This window comes from Lithobates pipiens, unplaced genomic scaffold (assembly GCF_037356315.1).
Source record: "Lithobates pipiens isolate NorthernLeopardFrog02 unplaced genomic scaffold, aLitPip1_a1.2 Scaffold_1, whole genome shotgun sequence".
Classification (NCBI taxonomy): domain Eukaryota; kingdom Metazoa; phylum Chordata; class Amphibia; order Anura; family Ranidae; genus Lithobates; species Lithobates pipiens.
The window spans coordinates 188,438,716-188,458,015 of NW_027507685.1; the positions used below are offsets into that span (position 1 = coordinate 188,438,716).

At 38.1% G+C, this 19,300-nt stretch overlaps 1 protein-coding gene and 1 long non-coding RNA gene across 2 annotated transcripts in view; one reads left to right on the forward strand and one right to left on the reverse strand.

Annotated features, from left to right (window-relative positions):
* LOC143980772 (uncharacterized) overlaps positions 1-19,300 on the forward strand; it is a 63,603-nt gene that overhangs the window by 15,230 nt on the left and 29,073 nt on the right. The gene's annotated exons all lie outside the window — the stretch shown is intronic.
* LOC143980740 (myosin-4-like) lies at positions 3,858-16,737 on the reverse strand. Its single transcript, XM_077479026.1, has 39 exons — positions 16,595-16,737; positions 14,701-14,913; positions 14,472-14,615; positions 13,900-14,056; positions 13,670-13,812; positions 13,316-13,408; positions 13,158-13,221; positions 12,977-13,075; positions 12,761-12,864; positions 12,502-12,640; positions 12,297-12,415; positions 12,054-12,203; positions 11,805-11,975; positions 11,405-11,711; positions 11,225-11,298; positions 10,968-11,055; positions 10,741-10,858; positions 10,424-10,547; positions 10,202-10,338; positions 9,840-10,095; positions 9,482-9,724; positions 9,223-9,399; positions 8,990-9,135; positions 8,812-8,902; positions 8,213-8,602; positions 8,008-8,134; positions 7,390-7,508; positions 7,103-7,299; positions 6,826-7,009; positions 6,580-6,745; positions 6,245-6,369; positions 5,817-6,125; positions 5,531-5,734; positions 5,321-5,446; positions 5,067-5,237; positions 4,870-4,974; positions 4,566-4,661; positions 4,304-4,438; positions 3,858-3,988 (listed from the first exon to the last, which is right to left on the reverse strand). Exons 2-39 carry the CDS (start codon positions 14,899-14,901, stop codon positions 3,971-3,973), a joined length of 5,817 nt encoding a protein of 1,938 aa, XP_077335152.1. The 5' UTR covers positions 14,902-14,913; positions 16,595-16,737; the 3' UTR covers positions 3,858-3,970.

The following is a 19,300-nucleotide window of genomic DNA, read 5'->3' on the forward strand; positions in this document are numbered from 1 at the left end:
TGGGCTACTATGCATTGCATAGTAGCCCATTATGTGTCACTTACCTGACACAGGAGCCAGTGATGTCACTGCTGTAGTACGGAGCATCCATCTTCTTCCGGGTGTCGCTACTCCGGCCACTCAAAACGCGGGAGCTGCGATGATGTCACTCCCGTGCATGCGAACGGGAGCCGCCACTAACGGCATATCGCTGCTAACAATGATGCCTGTCTTTTAATAAATATCTCCTAAACCATGTAGGTTTAGGAGATATTTCTTGGACCTACAGGTAAGCCTTAATCTAGGCTTACCCGTAGGTCAAAGTGGTTTGTAAGGGTTTACGACCACTTTAACCCATCACTTTATCCTCCTTATATAGTGGGGAATGTTTCATAATACTTATTTGAATAAATGTGTTATGGAATCACGCCAAAAAGTGACTTGCTAACCAGGGTGAGAACCTTGTTTGGGGAAGGAGAGAGCTAGAACAAGGCTGTGAAATGATTATTATACCCTGCAATACTACCAGCCACCACTATAGGGAGATTAACTCAAATCCACCTAGCTGGGCACATACAGGCACACACTGATCTGGCATACAATTTGATGCACTCAATTATTTTGTATAATGTGAAAGATTCCTCAAGCTATCCTCTGAGCTAAAATCCTTGCGCAGTTTCACCTTTTAAACTGCCAACGCACACTAGCCACACAACTCAGGGTAGCTAGCCAACACCTGCAGTTTGTCAGCTGATTGGTTCGCTAGACAACCATATATACCACACACACAGATCTCAGTTGCCGGACAATGAGACCTGCCCTTGCCTATGGCAGATGTGAGAGCCTCCACACAGTGGCACTAATCTGCATGCAGTCAGATTGGCTATCTTTTCCCCTGTCAGCCAACTACTGCAGTTACAGATATCATGAGGGCATAGTCACAGAATGCAATCTCTTGCAGGGTGTATATATATATATATATATATATATATATATATATATATATAAATATATATATATATATATATATATATATATGAAGAATACAGGCACTAGTAATATAATGCAATAGGCTCTTTAGCGTATTGACATTCTCAACCAAGGCTCCAGAGGTTGATAGGGGTTCCTCAAGTTGTGTCTGGTTGATCTCCTATTTGATGTTGCCTGCTTAGTTGCAAGACCAATGGCATTTGACAAAGCCAGCAGCATGACACCAATGATCATTTTTTCCTGTCTGTAAGGGTACCATTCTTCCTACTGACCACCAATGTAAGGAACATTTTTGCAATTGAACCTAAATTAATTGATTTTAGTAAGTGTTCTGTGAGATCTGAAAATTACTGTAAGGGTTCCCCTGGGGTAGCAAGTTTGAAAATGGCTGATCTAGGAAGTATGAATTCATAGGTTAACATACAGAATGTTATACCTAATATCCCTAGGTGGGCTGTGCATAGAAGACAAGATTGAAATGACATACTTTAATATTGATGTTTATTTATAATAAAAAGGCAGAAAGGCGGAAATAAACTCTACTGTTTGGGCAATATCATTTTATTCTGTAGGAGAACACTGGAAATTCCAGTAACCGTCAGGTGTTTGAACACACTACAGAGGAATTACAGTTTTCTTTTCCATGCTATTTATATATTGTTTCATTATAGAGGAAAGATGTGGGGTGGACTCTTCCCCTTGACCAATGTTCTTTGGAGGAGGTACACTGCCTTGTGTGGGGCGAGTTCTTGCTTCTTGCAGTGACCATAGATTATATGGAACAGCTGAATCTGATGACCGTGTTGAAGTTAGGAAGCCCAAACATCACATGCCTTCTGCTGTCAGGATCCATATATCCATTTAGTTGGTTCCTAGGTGGTTCTATTCAGCCAAGACATACCATTTCCATCCGCATGCAGCTCATACTATTAAAAGAGAGTTTCATCTCCTCATGTCTAATATATTGTATCTTATAAAGGATGAAACATATTCCCTCTGATCTAAGAAAAGCGACAAGTGATTACAAACAGTTTGGGGCCTCAGTGTGTAAAAGCTTCTTCCTGAGTACTGGCTCTAGTTGCAAGGTCTATGAGAGCTCTTTTGGTGGCTTGTGAAGTGATAGTTGTCCACCCTTGTTACACACAAGCCTGGATCCTGTTTGAAATTCATTATCATCCAGTTGTCAACTTGGGTTTACAAGCACATTCGGTGACACCACATTTGTCCATACTACTAAACATTGGACCATGAACACATTGCTATATTATCATCTCACTTTCTGTATAAAATTTTACAAAATGCAACCTGGCAAATGAGACATCCTTGTTCTTTATACCATGGCCAGATCTCTCAACAATCTATCTAGGCTTCCCACTTGTACTCCAGGGGTAGTTGATCCAGGGAATATCTGATGGCCTCCTGTGGGATCAGAAAGGGTTGTTTTCCTCCATTGGTTCATGTTTTAAGTAGCAAAGAAAGTCTGGTCGGCAGCTCGTCCGGTTAAGGTCACCGTTATTGTAGAATGTTCATGAAAGTAACTACAAATGTGGGGAACACAATTACCAGCTCAGCTGGTTCATGCTTTATTGGGAGTTTGTTGCCTTCTTCTGGATGGACTGTGGGTAAAGGCTTGTGTATGTGGAGGTTTTATTTATTTTATTTTTATTTTTCTATTGGTTGAACTGAATGGACTTGTGTCTTTTTTCAACCTATCTAAATTTTTAATTATCAACTACCCTTCTCAAAAAAATAGTTTTATAAGAAGTTAAGCTTTCTTTATAAGGCTACATATGCCAGTAGAGGGGTACAGACAAAATTTGACAAAGTGTGGAGAGGCTGGGTGAATGATGCATCTACTGCATCAGAGTGAGAGCTGTCTCTCTTTAAATGTGCGGTTCAGTTGTTTATAAATACCATAAAACTGCGGGTAGTGCTTGAGGTTTATAATTTAATTGGGGATAGGTATCAGTCAACATTACATGTGGGATTTATCTGTGAAGAGTTGATTGTTTATCTGGATGCCATAGATAGCTGAATATGATACTATTATGAAAAGAAAATAATTCTTTATGTGAAAATGTAGTTGGCTTTTCTCCTGAGATAGTGTTAGTCAGGGCCATGCTGGTCACTTGTGCTGTTGTACAACTCTTTTATGTTTTTTCTTACTTTTTATGTTATCACTTTACAAGTGTTATTTTTTGTACCATGTTGAAAACTTCATTAAAAAGAATTTTCAAAAATAAAAAAATTAAAAGGACCTCCACTTTACTATTTAAGTCTTTAAAGTGCACTTTCTCTGCCATCTAATATATTGACTTTTCGGTACATTATAAAAAATACTGTTTCGTATGGCGTCTGAATGTATAAAGCTATTGGTGTCATCCACTGCTTTCCATTAAGTGTTGGTGCATATGGGCCTTTTTCAACTTGCCAAGTGTAGGAAATGAATACACTCAGTGCTTAAAGCTGTAAATGTTGGTATTGATGTCCTTGCAACAGTATCCAATATTTATATTTTGCCAGCTGCTTAATGCATACAAGAAAACCTGTCATTACCAGATATAATTTATTTGTTGAATTGGTTTGTCATTGAGAGAACTGGAACAACTGATAGATGATTGATTTAATAAGGAAAATGGCAAATTATTATATTGCAAGTTCCTTTATGTGGATTAGACTGTAGCCATTGGTTCTAAAGTGGTTTTCTGTAGAACACAGTCTGTTGCTTGTGATATTTTGATATCATTTTGACACATGGGTCTACTGTAGGTACAATAGTGGTTAGGAAATTGGTGACTGATGCATACCAGGTGACTCCAGATATTATACAAGGTAGATAGATTCATTTTTTGTGAATGATTGTTTACAATACAGATGACACAACAACATTATTAAGCATCAAGTATGAAATTTATTTATTAGATAAAAAGGGGAGCGGGTAGGTCTCAGATTAAGAAAGTCCCATTGTGAGAGTTCCTCAGTCTGCTGTTATTTATACTCTTCACTCTTCACTTTCTTTCTGTAGTTAAAAAAAAAAGAAAAAAAACATGAATGCGTATATTATTCATTTCTACCACAAGCTTAATATGAGGAAAATGTATTATGTAGTTTAATTTATAGTAACTTTTAAAATTAAGATGATTCATAATTAATTGAGATGACTTCTTATGATAATTATAGATAAATAGATAGATAGATAGATAGATAGATAGATAGATAGATAGATAGATAGATAGATAGATAGATAGATAGATAAACTGATTGGTAGATAGATAGACTGATGGCCAGAAACATAAATAGATGAATATGAAGAGAAACATGTTAAAATTCTTACCTTTCCACCAACATCGCGGCTCTTAGCCCTGAGTTTGTTCACTTGGGATTCAGCAATGTCGGCTCTCTCTTCAGCTTCTTCAAGCTCATGTTGGACCTTTCTGAAGCGGCCTAGGTGAGCATTGGCTTGTTCCTCCTAAACAACAATTAAAAGGCATCATTAGCCAAATCTAATTTCTAATTAGAAAGTCAACCAAGAACCTAATAACCAAATGAAAAGATTCTCCTGAAAGGCAGAAATATTTGCTAAACAAATGACTTACAGATTCCTCAGCCTGTCTCTTGTAGGCCTTGACCTTCAGCTGCAGTTTGTCAACCAAGTCCTGGAGTCTCAGGGTATTCTTCCTGTCTTCCTCAGTCTGTATAAGAAAATTAATGTTATTCTTTTAATATCAACTATATATTTTGTTTAGTAAAAAACAGCTGTAATTTACACTTATTTATTAGATTTTAGAATGGCCAATAGTAAAATAATCAAATTTTCTATTATAATAAGGAAATTAATGCAAATGTTATGCTCCTGGGTTAATGTAAATGAAATGCTAACTTTCTTTAAACCCTGTATACCTGGTAGGTCAGTTCTTTCACTCTCCTTTCATATTTGCGAACACCTTTGATTGCCTCAACACCACGTTTCTGTTCATTTTCCAGCTCATTCTCCAGTTCACGTACCTGTGTGAAACATTTTAGTTGTTAGCTATTTTTGCTATAACTTAAAAAACGTATAGAACATTTTCCAAAACAACCATTTTAAATGTACTTACTCTGGACTCCAGTTTCTGGAGTTGCTTCTTGCCACCCTTCAGTGCGAGCTGTTCAGCTTCATCCAGGCGGTGCTGCAGGTCCTTCACAGTCAGTTCAAGGTTCTTCTTCATCCTCTCTAAGTGGGCACTGGTGTCCTGCTCCTTTTTCAGCTCTTCTGCCATCAGTGCAGCCTTGAATAAATCAGACACTCAGTAAGTTGGCATATTTGTTGATTTCAAATATGAGTTTTTAGTTTGCAGGACAGGTTACATACATCAGTGATGGCCTTCTTGGCTTTCTCTTCAGCATTTCTGGCTTCTTGGACAGCTTCCTCTACTTCATTCTGAAGTTGGGAAATGTCACCTTCCTGCTTCTTCTTGTTGTTGATGAGGCTGGTGTTCTGGGGCACAAAAAATATTCAGTATATATTGCGTTTTAGATACAATTAAGTATATATCCAATGATGGTCAGGAACAGATCCTACCTGTGAGTGCAGAAGCTGCAGCCGTTCACTGGCATCCAGAAGTTCCTGTTCTGCTAACTTGCGAGATCTCTCTGTCTGTTCCAGAGCAGCCCTTATCTCTTCAATCTCAGCTTGTTGCAGATTGTTTCTGCGTTCAGTTACAGCAACCTGTTCCTTCAGGTCCTCCTGTCCCCTTACAGCATCATCCAAGTGAAGCTGGGTATCCTAGATGACAAAATGCATATATTTGTATCTAATTCAAAACCAGAGCTCCAGTACACTGATGCTGTTTCATTGGTAAAAATACCTTTAGTTGTCCTTGCACATTTCTGAGCTGTTTCTGTGCCTCTGAAGCCTGGCGGTTGGCATGGCTGAGTTGGATCTCAAGTTCATTCAAATCTCCTTCCATCTTCTTCTTCAGTCTCAAAGCATCGTTTCTGCTTCTGATTTCAGAGTCTAGTGTGCTCTGCATGGTGTCAATGGCTCTCTGGCTGTTTCTCTTCAGCTGTTCAATTTCCTCATCCTTCTCTGCAATCTTCCTGTCCACCTCAGATTTGATCTGGTTCAGCTCAAGCTGGACACGGAGGATCTTGGCTTCTTCATGTTCCAATGATCCCTTTAATAAAGGAGCATGTTTAATATTTGGGGCTACTTACTGTACACACAGAATACTCATTCCAAATTAGGGCCAAACCATCATTTACTGTATGTGTACTTTAAATATTTTAGTTATACCTCAGCTTCCTCCAGAGCAGCCTGAAGGTCACTCCTTTCCTGTTCAACCTGCTTCCTGGCCTTCTCCAGTTCATTAATGGACTTTCCACTCTCACCAATCTGTTCAGTTAGATCTGAGATCTCCTCTGAAAAAGTTAAACCAAAGAACTTATGCAAAGCTGACCTCAGAACAGGTTTATGTTTTATGCTTTGAGTTCTAAATTTATGCCAAACATGGAAAATATCTGTTAAAGCCAAAGTCGGTAACTGGAAAGCATATTAATCAATAAAATAGTTATTTATGATCTTTCATTAAAAAATTCAGTCAGAAACTTTGAATTTAATAAATAACCTACGTTGCAAGTTTTTGTTTTCACGTTTTAGGGTTTCAACTTGCTCCAGAGACTCTTCATATGAGTTCTTCAACTTGAAGATTTCAGTGCTCAGGCTACGAGCTTCTTTCTGTGCAGCTTCTAGTTCAGCCTGACCCTCCTCATACTTCTGCTTCCACTCTACCAGGACCTGTTAAAACATAAGATTTAAAGATTCTGGATAGCTCAATAGCAAGCTATATTATCACAACCATGTGCCTACACTTTTACCTTATCAAAGTTCCTCTGCTTCTTGTCAAGAGAAGCTGCTGCACTATTTGCTCTCTCAACATCAACCATGAGGTCCTCCACCTCAGATTGCAACCTCTGCTTGGTCTTTTCCAAGGAGCCACACTTGGAGTTCACAGCCTCCACTTGTTCTTCAGCATCCTGCAAACGCTGAGCCAGCTTCTTCCTTTAATGCAAGGAAAGGTATGAAACAGAGGACTATTTTGCTATAATTTTTCATGATTTACCTACTGATTGTATTTCATAGATATCAACATACTTGGCATCTTCCAACTCCTCTGTGCGCTGAATGGCATCAGTTTCATATTTGGTCCTCCACTGGGCAACTTCACCATTAGCTTTGGACAGAGAACGCTGGAATTCAGCTTTGGCTTCTTGTTCCTCCTCATATTGCTCACGGAGCAAGTCATTATCATGCCGGGAAGATTGCAGGGCATGAGCAAGGGCATTCTTGGCCTGAAATATACAATTAGGTGTTTGTTGAAATCACGAACACACTATATTTTATTCTATAAGGCTGAAGTTATAAAGGCAACATGAATGCACCTTTGATTCTTCTTCAAGTTGTCTCTTGAGTTCCTCAACTTGCTGTGTGAAGCCCAGCTTTCCTCTGGAGAGCTGAGAGATCAGAGATTCTTTCTCCTCAAGCTGACGAGACAGCTCACCTAAAAGTACATATAACGTGATGTTGCATGGCTTTTCAATTATTAAACTTTAATACAGAATGAGAGATATTTTAAAAACTCCATAGAACTTTGAAAAAAAGAACAGTATTGTGTACAAAAGCATTTTCTACTTCTTTTTTTCCCAGACTATGTTCAGTGCAATAAACAAAGATCCATATTATTTGGGTTCAAGTACAGAAAAAATGACTAACTGGGTCCTTAAAAAGATACATGGACACTTAAGGCTAAAAGGGCTTAGGGTTAGACAAAAATTGTGCTAAATAGGACTGGTCGGACTGTTTTGTATTTTATATTTTTTATAGCATGTAATCAGATTTAGAGTATTAAATTATTTGAAAATGTATTTTACTGGTAAGCTGTTCATTTAAAAATGTACCTATGTCAGGTTTATTTACTTTTTTGCTACTATGGATTCAGATCACTTGTTGGAATTAGCATATACTGATTACCAATCAAAAAATTAGCATATACTGATTACCGTTTTCTGTCTGCAAACGACCTCTCTGGGTAGTGAAATCATTAAGTTGACGCAGGTGTTCATCATCCTTAGTCTTAATTTCACTAAGTTGGTCCTCAAGAACACGGTTGACTTTCTCAAGGTTGGCCTGTGAGAATAGTTAGTAATGTTTAATTTAATTCTTAAGAAAAATAGCATAGCTAATGTATCTTAGAGATTATCTTACCTTGGATTTAGAGATGTTTTCCAAGTTGCTGGAGAGGTCATCAACCTCCATCTTCAGTTCACTCTTCTCTTTCTCCAGCTTTTGTTTAACGCGCTGCAGGTTGTCAATCTGTTCCCCAAGCTCAGCAACACTGTCAGCATGCTTCTTGCGCAGAGCAGAAGCAGTGGCTTCATTCTGAAGAGTAGCTTCTTCCAAGTCACGTCTCAGTTTCTGGAATTCAGCTTCACGCTTCTTGTTCAGCTCAATCTGGGCAGATGTTGCACCGCCAGCTTCTTCAAGTCTTTCACTGATTTCTTCAAGTTCTCTAGAGAGATCAGCTCTCTGTTTCTCAGTCCTGGCCCGAGCTGCCCTCTCAGCTTCAATTTCCTCCTCAAGCTCTTCAATACGAGCCTAAAAACCCAAACAAATTATATTGATTTACTAGATAATGTATTTTAAAATACAGACTATGGGTGACTATGGGTGACCCAATTAATCTAGATACATTTTTCTGAAAACCTTATTGACAAAATGATAATCCCTATAACAATAAAAATTAGCCCTATTTTTTTTTTTTTTACTTCATTGATATAATAAAAATGTCAAAAGCAACAATATACCTGAAGTTCCTTGATCTTCTTCTGCAGCTGAGATCCCAGGGACTGTTCATCATCGATCTTTCCTTGCAGCTGGTTGACTTCAAATTCTTTCCTATGATTGTATAACAAATAATTAAAGGTTATATGATACTATACTAGCATACTGAAATAATTTTTTTTTAAATAAAAAAATACATACTTCTTTAATTTTTCATCAGCTTGCTGCTTGTCATTTTCAAGGTCTAGTACTGTTTCCTGGGTTAGTTTCAGGTCACCTTCCAGCTTTCTCTTTGTCCTTTCCAAGTCAAGACGAAGCTTCTTTTCTTGCTCCAGGGAGCCTTCAAGCTATGTTAGTAAGAAATGTTTTTATTTAAGATATATAGAAATGTTTAAAATGTGTAGGAAGAATAATAGTATTTGTATGAATCTTACATCATCGACTTGCTGTTCCAGCTTTGTCTTGGCCTTGGTTAAAGTGCTAACTTTGTCTTCCTCAGCCTGCAGATCATCAAGTGTTTGCTGATGAGCCTCCTGAAGAGCTTTCTTCTCTTTGGTGAGTTTGGAGACATTTTCATCAAGTGATGCCAATTCTTCAGTAAGGTTTTTCACCTTAAAATAAAGCACAAAATATCAGTCTGAAAGTTTTTGTGGTGAATTACAATTTGGACACTTCACCTCCAACTGAACTTACCTTGTTTTCTGTGGCATGCTTTTCCTTCTCTACTTTAGCCAGGGTAAGCTCTAAATCATCAATGTCTTTTTTCAGCTCTGAGCATTCATCTTCCAATTTCCTTTTCTTGGCTGTCAGCTCAGCATTGCTTTCTTCTTCATCTTCAAGCCTCTCATTGAGTTCCTTGAGCTTTGATTCCAGTTGAATCTTGTTCTTGATGAGACCTTCACATCTTTCCTCAGAATCTGCCAAAGTCTCAGATTCCTGGTGAAAATCATTGAATGTTAGGGAACTTCAACATTTTTGAGTAATGGGTAACTTTTTTTGGAACATTAAATTTACTTTTTTTATATATATATCACAGTTTTATTCTACATACCGACTGGACTTGAAGCAACAGGTCATTCTTCTCCTGCACCAGGGAAATCATTTTCTGCTCTAGTTCTTTCTTCTTGGCCTCTGACTTTGCCAGAGCTTCCTTGGTTTTTTCAAACTCCTCCTTCATATTTGCCATCTCTTTCTCAGTTTCTGCACTCTTCAGGAGGGGCTTAATCTTGAAGTACAGTTTCATCCATGGCCAGTGTTTGACATTCATGAATGATCTGATATTGTACTGGATGATAAAGATGGCTTCCCTGTTTAAGAAATGTCACATATCAGGTAAGGTAAATATGTTTGTTATCAAAAATGTTGTTTTGCCTCTATAGCTAGTATACTTTTGTGAGTATAAAACCATTTTACCTTCTTTCCATCATCTTCTTGAACTCAACTCTCATCAAGAAACCTCTGCAAAGAGCCTGAGTACGAGTGATAAGTTGTGCCAACTTTTCATCTCGCATCTCTTCCAGTGTACCCAGGAGACCAGCTTTGAAGAATACCTAAAATAAAAATAAATAGTAATTTTAAATTTAAATATTAGAAACTCTTAGATTTACTGTTCTCAGGGAGTTTCTGCTTCCATACCTTGGTGTGGCCAAATTTGTACTGAGTGTGGTCAACATCAATAGAACCCAAGAGTTTTTCTGCTGCTTTCTTGCTGTCAATAAACTGACCATCTGGGATCGCACTGGCATTCAGCACCTTGTAACTTTAGTAAAAAAAAAAAAAATGTTAGCAAGCAGAAATTGTCAGATTCAAAATGCATAAGCAAATTATGAGTGGTTTGCAAGCATTTGAATAAATAGTTTATCCAAACCATAACTCTAATGCTGTCATCTACCTTTTTATGCTTCAATAGTTTTCATGATTTTTTAACATTTGCAATATGTATTGGAATTTACCGTTGCTTAAAATCAGCATAGATTATTCTGCTGGGGAAGCCCTTTCTGCAGATTCTGATACCCTCCAGTACTCCGTTACATCTCAGCTGGTGAATGATCAGTTGGTTTTCCATAGTACCTGGGAATCAATAGCATTAGAAGTCTTACATTTCAGAAGTTACGAAAACAACTATAGTGCCTTCTTAATGCTTGGTGTTTGCAGAATGGAAAGAATTATATAATTGTACCTGGAGTTTTGGTCTCATTGGGGATCAGACAACGCACAAAATGAGGGTGAGTGCTTCTCAAGTTGGTCATTAGCTTGCCCAAGTTTTCCTATAACACACACAATATAAATTAAGATTTGCTGCATGTTAGAAAGCTATCAGACTCGCCATTTATGGCAAGCAGCTAAAACCTTTACTTTCTATTAACAAATAAAGTTTTCTTATAGCTATGGCTGAAATTATGTAAGTCTTTATGCACATTAAAAGGTCATACTAACTCTGAACAGAGCAGACACAGTCTGGAAGGAGGATCCCTTCTTCTTCTTTCCACCTTTTCCACCACCGGCAGCATCTGTTAATAAACCACAATGGAGGAGTCATCACAGATCTTAATATAAATGTAAAAGTAAAAAAAAAAAAAAAGCTTAAAATAAAAAAGGAACAGGCAAGCTACTCACCATCAGCAGCATTGTAGCTGGAGTACAGGAAGGACAGCAGTTTCATTGAAGATTTCTGGTACAGCTGGATAACAGATTCATTCAATGGATCCTTATTCTTGTCAAGCCAGCCAGAGATGTTGTAATCCACAGTACCAGCATAGTGCACAAGAGAGAAGTGGGCCTCAGCCTTTCCTTTGCCAGGTTTGGGCTTCTCAAAGTTCTTGCACTTGCCAAGATGCTGCTCATACAGCTTGTTCTTGAAGGATGTGTCAGTGGCCTTGGGGAACATGCACTCCTCTTCAAGGATGGAGAAGATGCCCATAGGCTGATAATAAACAATACATGTTACTTTAAGTCTGTAACAACACATAATTCTAAATTTTTAGATTCATATTAACATTTCCATATGTGAAATTACCTTCTCAATAAGCTCAATGCAGGCAGCCAAGTCCATACCAAAGTCAATGAACTCCCAGTCAATACCTTCCTTCTTGTATTCCTCCTGTTCCAGGACGAACATGTGGTGGTTGAAGAACTGCTGCAACTTCTCATTGGTGAAGTTGATACAGAGCTGTTCCAAGCTGTTGAACTTTATGTAAAATAAAGAAATGAGAACAGGTCCTTTGCTTTGAAAGACATACAAACCTAAAACTGTTCAAGAACTTACATCAAAGATTTCAAATCCAGCAATATCCAGCACACCAATATAGAACTGTCTTGGCTGCTTGGTGTCGAGCTGCTGGTTAATACGAGTGACCATCCACAAGAAGAGTTTCTCAAAAACGGATTTGCAGAGGGCACCAACAGAGTTGTTGACCTAATGAGTAGAGCAAAAATCAGGTGTTATATATTACAGAAAGCATAGTTATCTTTGAGTATGTGGTTATTTTATTTCTTGATTTTATCATACCTGAGCTACAGTTTGTCCCTTGGTGACAAACTCATTGCCGACCTTTACTCTGGGGTAGCACAAAGCCTTCAGCATATCAGCAGAGTTGAAACCCATCAGATAAGCAATCTTGTCAGCAACTGGAGATAAGACATATAGTATGAAATAAATCCTAAAATTGCATAGATGGAAAAAAAAAGCATAAATTGAAAAACAAAGGACAAACCCTCAGTGCCGTCTGGCTCGGCCTGCTCCTCCCTCTGCTTCTGCTTGAACTTCATGTTGCCGTGATGCATGACAGCACCAGTCAACTTGTAGATGCCAACCTTTTCTTCTGGGGTGAATCCCAGGATGTCAATAGCAGTCTGTTAGAAAAATAGCTCTGATCATTTAATGCCCAGTAGTACATTCTGTACATCTGTGTAAATGATACAATCTGTGGAAAACTGAAAAAAAAATATTGTTCCAAGATTTCAACAACTTACATCTGTGGCAATGAACTCCTCTGTATCATCAATACTCTTCACAACGATTTCACCCTGGCTGATTGAAGGATAGTCGTATGGGTTGGTGGTAATAAGAAGCATCTCTGAACACAAACAACATTAAAAAAAATGATAAGTTCGACATTCAATAACACATGCTTATGGTTTGCAGGTCGCGTTTCTCTGCCTATTATCTGAAAGGAAATATGACCGTACCTACAACCTCTGGTTTCTTGTTTGTCATGATCTGGTAGAAGATGTGGTAGCTTCTTTCAGCTGACAGCTGGAATGTTACTCTGGACTTCTCCAGCAGATCTATAAAATTGCATTGTAGTAATTGTATGAATTTATGTGAGAAACTACAAAATGAGAAGAAATTGGAGGGTTTCATTCTTACATGTTTCAATATCAGCTGAAGACAGTTTTCCAGTGGTACCAAAGTGGATTCTGATGAATTTACCCTAAACATGACAAGAGAAGATTATAAAGGAGTGCATAAAATATGAGAATCAAAAAATGAGTAACTAATGAACATAAGAATTCATAGATACTTACAAAACGAGAGGAGTTGTCATTTCTTACAGTCTTAGCATTACCAAAGGCTTCCAGCAGAGGGTTAGCCTGGATGATTTGATCTTCCAGATTACCCTAAAATGGTAAGCATAGATTCATTTTATTTATATACCATTAACCCAACATTCTATACAGATGTTTTTCTATCAAAAAGGGCAGGACAGAGTTTGACTACAACATAAAAGTTGTAGGATACCCGCAAAGTTCATTTAATAGTATTAAAATATGGTTAGATAATTATTCTAGTAGTTTACTATGGGCAGTATGAATTAGAGTATCTAATTAAACATATCAATAGGGACTTTTAGAAATGTATGCACTTCAGTTATAATTTACCTGCATGCTGTTGCTTAGCTCCTTCTTCTTACCAGCGTCACCAAGAGCTGCAATTGTTGCAAAGTACTGGATGACACGCTTGGTGTTAACAGTCTTTCCAGCACCAGATTCTCCAGTAATCAAGACAGACTGATTTTCACGATCTGTCAAATGCAAATTTATATTTCAACAAAATAAAACCACAAATGTGGCCCCTGAAAGTATCAAAGAAAAATTTCAAAGACCCATACCTGTAAGCATAAACTGATAAGCGTTATCAGAGATGGAGAAGATGTGTGGTGGGGCTTCCATACGCTTCTTGCCTCTGTAGCCCTCAACAACCTCAGGGTTGTACACTGGCAGCCACTTGTAGGGGTTGACAGTGACGCAGAAAAGCCCAGAGTATGTCTGTAATGTATTATGAAGTTTAAGTCTACAAAGTTCCCAGAGAAGCAATGGTGTGCTATAGGTTTAGATAGCTTTCCTACATTAATTTCTGGACTTCTCAGCTTCTCAGTAAGGTCAAATTGAAAAAGGGACTGCTAGAACTGCCAAATAAAGATGTATTTTGCTTTAAAATATCTTTAAATTGTCATCTGCAAGTTTTGAGGTTTACTCCACTGTGAGAACTGTTAGGTAAGTGTAGGTAGAAATGTATGTCCAGTCTCTTTTTATTGAAAAATGCAATTCTCAAGTAAGCATTGAGTGTTTATGGAGTTTTTTATGGGAGCTGATCATGAATTTTTGTTGTTTTAAATATAAACTAAACTTTCTTGCATTGTACCTGAGCATTTCTGTTATATAGTTATTTAGTAAAACTTACGTAGATCATCCAGGCTGCGTAACGTTCTTTGAGGTTATACAGCACAGAGGCCTCATTCAGGTGAGTCATCATCGCCATGTCTTCAATTTTGTCATACTTGGGAGGATTCTGGGGGTAAACTTGGCTTTCTTTGACTGTTACAGTCTGGAATTTCAATAAACATGATTTAGTGCGTATGTTATTACCCTTCCAGTCTGTGCCTAATATACAAATAAGCTGTGATCCTTACCCTCCCATCGTCTGTCTTGACTGTGACTTTTCCAGCTTCACGAGCGGTGACTAAACCTTTTACGTAGAGTTCCTTTGCATCATCTACGTAGCAGGTGTTCTTGGCATCAAAAGGTTTGTTCTGGGCCTCCAGTCTTTCCTTCTCGCCTTTGCGGAGGAAGGGTGCAGCCGCACCAAAAACCGCCATCTCACCGTCACCCATGGTGTTGGCTTTCTATAGGAGTAAGATGTGAAGTAACAGTATGTTTTAAATGACCAAAACACACATCACACATACATAATCTCAAACAAGCGGGCTGTCATTGTCCAAAGACAGCATGCAGCATTTGGGCCAATGTGAGGCATCCATGGAGGTATGTACAGACAGAGTACAGACTCTCACACACCCACTATTTAAGGGAACTGGAAATGCATTCCAAGCACCCCTTAAACCACTTTACATAAATGAAGCCTTACCTAGTGCCCGAGCACAGGTTGTACATCAAAGCACCAATCCATGCTCCTTCAGTCTATAATTTATCAATATTTTTTTTATGTTCTAAACTGTGTAGTATGATAAATGTAAGTATGGGAAGCTGCTACTATTGTGTTCAGACAGGTAAGAGTACCATGTCCAGTTGCTACTGTTGTCCTATGGTAACCCAACAATGGTTTGTATCATCCAAGTTACATAGTTAGTTTTTCTTTTTTATTGAAAGGAACAGAAGAGGTGCTCACTGACACCCGAAGGCCATACTATCAGGTGCCTACATGTCCGACTGCCCCTTATTTTCTATGAACACCTTAAGGACCATTAGGAAATAGTAGGTATTTTAAAATAAAAAATAAATTAATGTATTTTAAGCACCTTCTCAATGGTTACAGGATTCCTCTATCCATGCTAACAGCATTGATGAACAAATCTCCCACTGTGGCTATTGTGTTATGAGAGCCAGCCCCACTGGCTGCCAAAAAACTCAAATATCAGCTGAATCTCACTGGATGCAGCCACTGTTTAGCCAACAGCTTTTTGCCTGGAATCTTCAATATTTTTTTTTAGCTGAGGGATTTCAGGCCAGAGATGACAGGGCCACCCACTGAGCAAATTTCAGCCAGATCAGCAGAAACCAGATGAAATTCAAACAGTGTATGGACATTGTCACTGGCCCTATAAGTGAGGCAAAATATACAAATTTTAAATGTCAATGGGTCCGATGTAGAAAGGGAATATTCCAATAGAAACACTTGTTTTGTTTACAACTTAAAGCTGGCTATACACATCAAAATTTCTTTCTTTCAACTCCATAGGCTGAATGAGAGAAATTGCTTGATTCCCCATCCATGCTAAACAGCATGGGTGGACAGATCTGCAGTGCCTGTTATTATATTCAGACAGCCAGTACCAATGGCTGCCTGAATACCCAAACAATGGCTGCATCTGATTGGCTGCAGTCACTGTTCCAACTGCAATTTTCTGCCTGGTTGCCCCAGCAAACATCTATTGAAAATTTCTCTTTTGCTGACAGGGCCACCCATGGAACAAATTTGGACTAATTCAACAGAAATCAGCTGAAGTTCAGTACATGTGAACAAGTTCCCCCACTTTGGAATGATGTCCTTTCACTCCCTGATATGTCATGGGTCCCAAAGGGACACCGACAACAACAATATAAAAGTTTTAACCACTCTATACTCCACCCAAAATGAAAAAGTGGCTTTACCTGGAAAAAGCTAATACTACAGAATAGTTCCCGCACTGCATAGCTAAATATCCTGTCTGAATATATATTCTATAATGAATTTTGCCTATATAATCTAACAAACTACATTTGAAGTTCCAGCAAAGGAAAGCTTTTTTTATTGAATCAGAAATACCTTTCCTCTCTGATATTATTCCTAAATCTATGAATACTTACCTTTTATCTTAGACAATGACGGAAAAATATGAGGATCAGCCCCCTGAAAATGAAATAACGGAAAAAAGACTGAGTACCTTTCAGATCATTTAAAAAACAAATCACTATAAAACTAGTTTGTCAACAGTAATCAGTCCAAAAGTACAAATCTCTTCCATTTTCATTTTCTAAATTCTAGAACAGCACTTAAAATGTTGTTTTAATATATATAAAAATTATTTTTTACTGTACATTAACCAGTGCGGTAAATTAAGTCATTTGAGATCAAGTAAATTTAAAACAATTACATGAAATGAAAAAAAAGTAGTTGTTCTGTGAGTAAAGTATATAATAAATAAATAAATATTTTTGCTTGTCAAGCTTTAAATAAAAAGATATCGGTTGGGAAAAACTCTGCGTATTTAGACAAATTGGTCTTTTGGTCTCTAAAGTATTATCTTAGTAATATATAAAAAAATATTTTTACTGTAAATTAATGTTGTAAATTAAGTCAGTTAAATTTAAAAAAAGAAATTAAATTAAAAAAATTGTTATTCTGAGAGTAAAGTATACAGTATATTAAAAAAGTAATTTTTTTTGCTTGCCAAACTTTAAATTAAAAGGTTTGCTGTTTGTTAGGAAAAAACTCCCCATATTTAGAAAAATTGGTCTAAAAAAAGGAAAGTCAATCTGTGTTAGTAGCTCCCCATCACTAGCTCTGGTTAAGGATGTCCAATACTCACCACCAGCAGATGTAACTAACTGAGGCCCCCAGGCAGGCTTATATACTGTTGCTCCTTGCCTACTCAGCTTTCTCCAGATAAGGAAGGCTCTTCGTATTTCCTTAACTGAGCAACAAGCCCAAATTGTGTCTTCATCCTGGGTAAAAATAACCGGCATATTTGAGCAGGGGGCCTGGGGTCCTGTGCAACTGTCCCTCTCTTTAAAATGTGTAACTGGACTCTCCTATGCATTAAACCCGTCCACTATAGACCTTGAGAAGAATGTGACCATAGATCATTTTACCCTTGAGAACAGGAATATTTACTAGTATACAGATATTTAATTAATTTCAGGAGAGAATTAATCATTAATTAAATGGTTTATTTAAATCTACTTACACATGTGAACATAAATATCTTCATGAATGAATAGATGTTATAAAAGAAAGAAAGAAATCCAAACATTTCTGAAATGAAAGATTAAAAATGGCTGTTTTTTGGCATAATTGTTATACATTTATTAATTTATGTTACATATCTTGAAGGTTAAAGTATAACTAATGTCAAAGCTTTTCATTTTAGCTTTGGATATAGGGAAGAGGGATTAGAACACCTGTCAGCTTTTTTTGCTGTCTGTGTCCCCGTTAGGGAGATTCAGCCTCTCTATTTGTCCTGTTTACCATTATCATCAAAAGTGAAAGCAAAAGAAAATTCCAACTCTTGGGTTGTCACCACAAAAGTAATAGAAAGGAAATCTTTAAATGGGGATCATTCTTGTGACCTTGGAAGGGGGGAGGAGGGGATTGCCTGCCATTTCCTGTTTAGCTATAGGACAGGAAGCAAAGAGAAAGCTCCCCAATGGGACACAGGGGTTATAATCCTCCCTTGCTCTAGCCAAAATGAAAAAAAAAAAAATTCTGCTTATAATATACGTAAAAGTAGATATAACCGGATTGTTCCCGTTGTCAAACTGCCCCAGGAGCAGTGGCAGCCGGTGCTAAATATTTCGACTGAACAGGAAGTGTGTCCTGATACCCGATTGGCCAGGAAGTCTTAGGAATCGGGTCTCAGGAGTCAGGACCTGATTCCTGATCAGCCAGGAGGAGAATCAGGATGACAATAGCGAATATTAATTTGTTAATGTCACACAACTGGGTGGGCTCAGGATGCAGTGCTCTGCGCCCCGAGCTCACCCTTTCTTGAACCCAATTAGAGCCTCAGGCCCTAATCATGTGCTTCAAAAAAAAAAACCTTGTTGGAATCCATGCGTTTGGTGCCCTGCATGCAGATTAGGGGCCAGGTGTTGCCCATGCGCCCCGTATGGAGGGGCTGCCACTGCCCAGGAAAATCCTTTCATATGGTCTGGGCCTGTCCCTGTATCAGGAATTTTTGGTCCGCCATTGTTAGATTTTTAGAGGAGAAATTAGCTCTCCCAAATATTTGTTCCCATGAGAGATGTCTTCTGGGGGATTTTGCCAAAGAAGATTTGAGCAATTCACAGTTGACCCTCTTACAAGTTACAGTTAATGTTTTTCTATGCCAAAAAAGCCTTGGCCCTTAAGTGGAAGGACCCTTCCCCTCCTTGTCTTCATTTCTGGGTTGAATCTAGATGCTGACATACTATTCTGGGGGTTGCCCCAAACAATTTGCAAAGATCTGGGCCCTCTGGCTCACCTCTGTTTCTGGTGATATAGAAGTCTGATCAGTAACTTCCCTACTGCTGTATTATTACACATGAGTATAAGCATTCATGTAGATGCATGGTGTAGAATACACTCATATTCCATTGGTGTGGTAAAAAATTACCAGCGAGCCGACACGCAGCTCCTGCCAGAGCCGGACTGGGAATAAAAACCAGCCCTGGAAATAATTTCATACCAGCCCCATAGCATTATTATACCAGCCCAACCGCATTACGTAATTATCTTCTTGTTCACAAAAGGGTAAACCATGCATTTGAACAGCGTGTTAAATATAGATAAGCGAGATATGAAATTTACAAACA

Bases quoted from the DNA above. Each gene is read 5' to 3' on its own strand.
- LOC143980740 (XM_077479026.1), bottom strand. From the start codon at position 14,901: ATGGGTGACGGTGAGATGGCGGTTTTTGGTGCGGCTGCACCCTTCCTC. The intron at 9,400-9,481 runs GTAAGTTCAGTT...CTTTATTTTAAG, and splicing joins AGCATGCCACAGAAAACAAG to GTGAAAAACCTTACTGAAGA. The intron at 9,136-9,222 runs GTAAGATTCATA...TTACTAACATAG, and splicing joins TGGAACAGCAAGTCGATGAT to CTTGAAGGCTCCCTGGAGCA.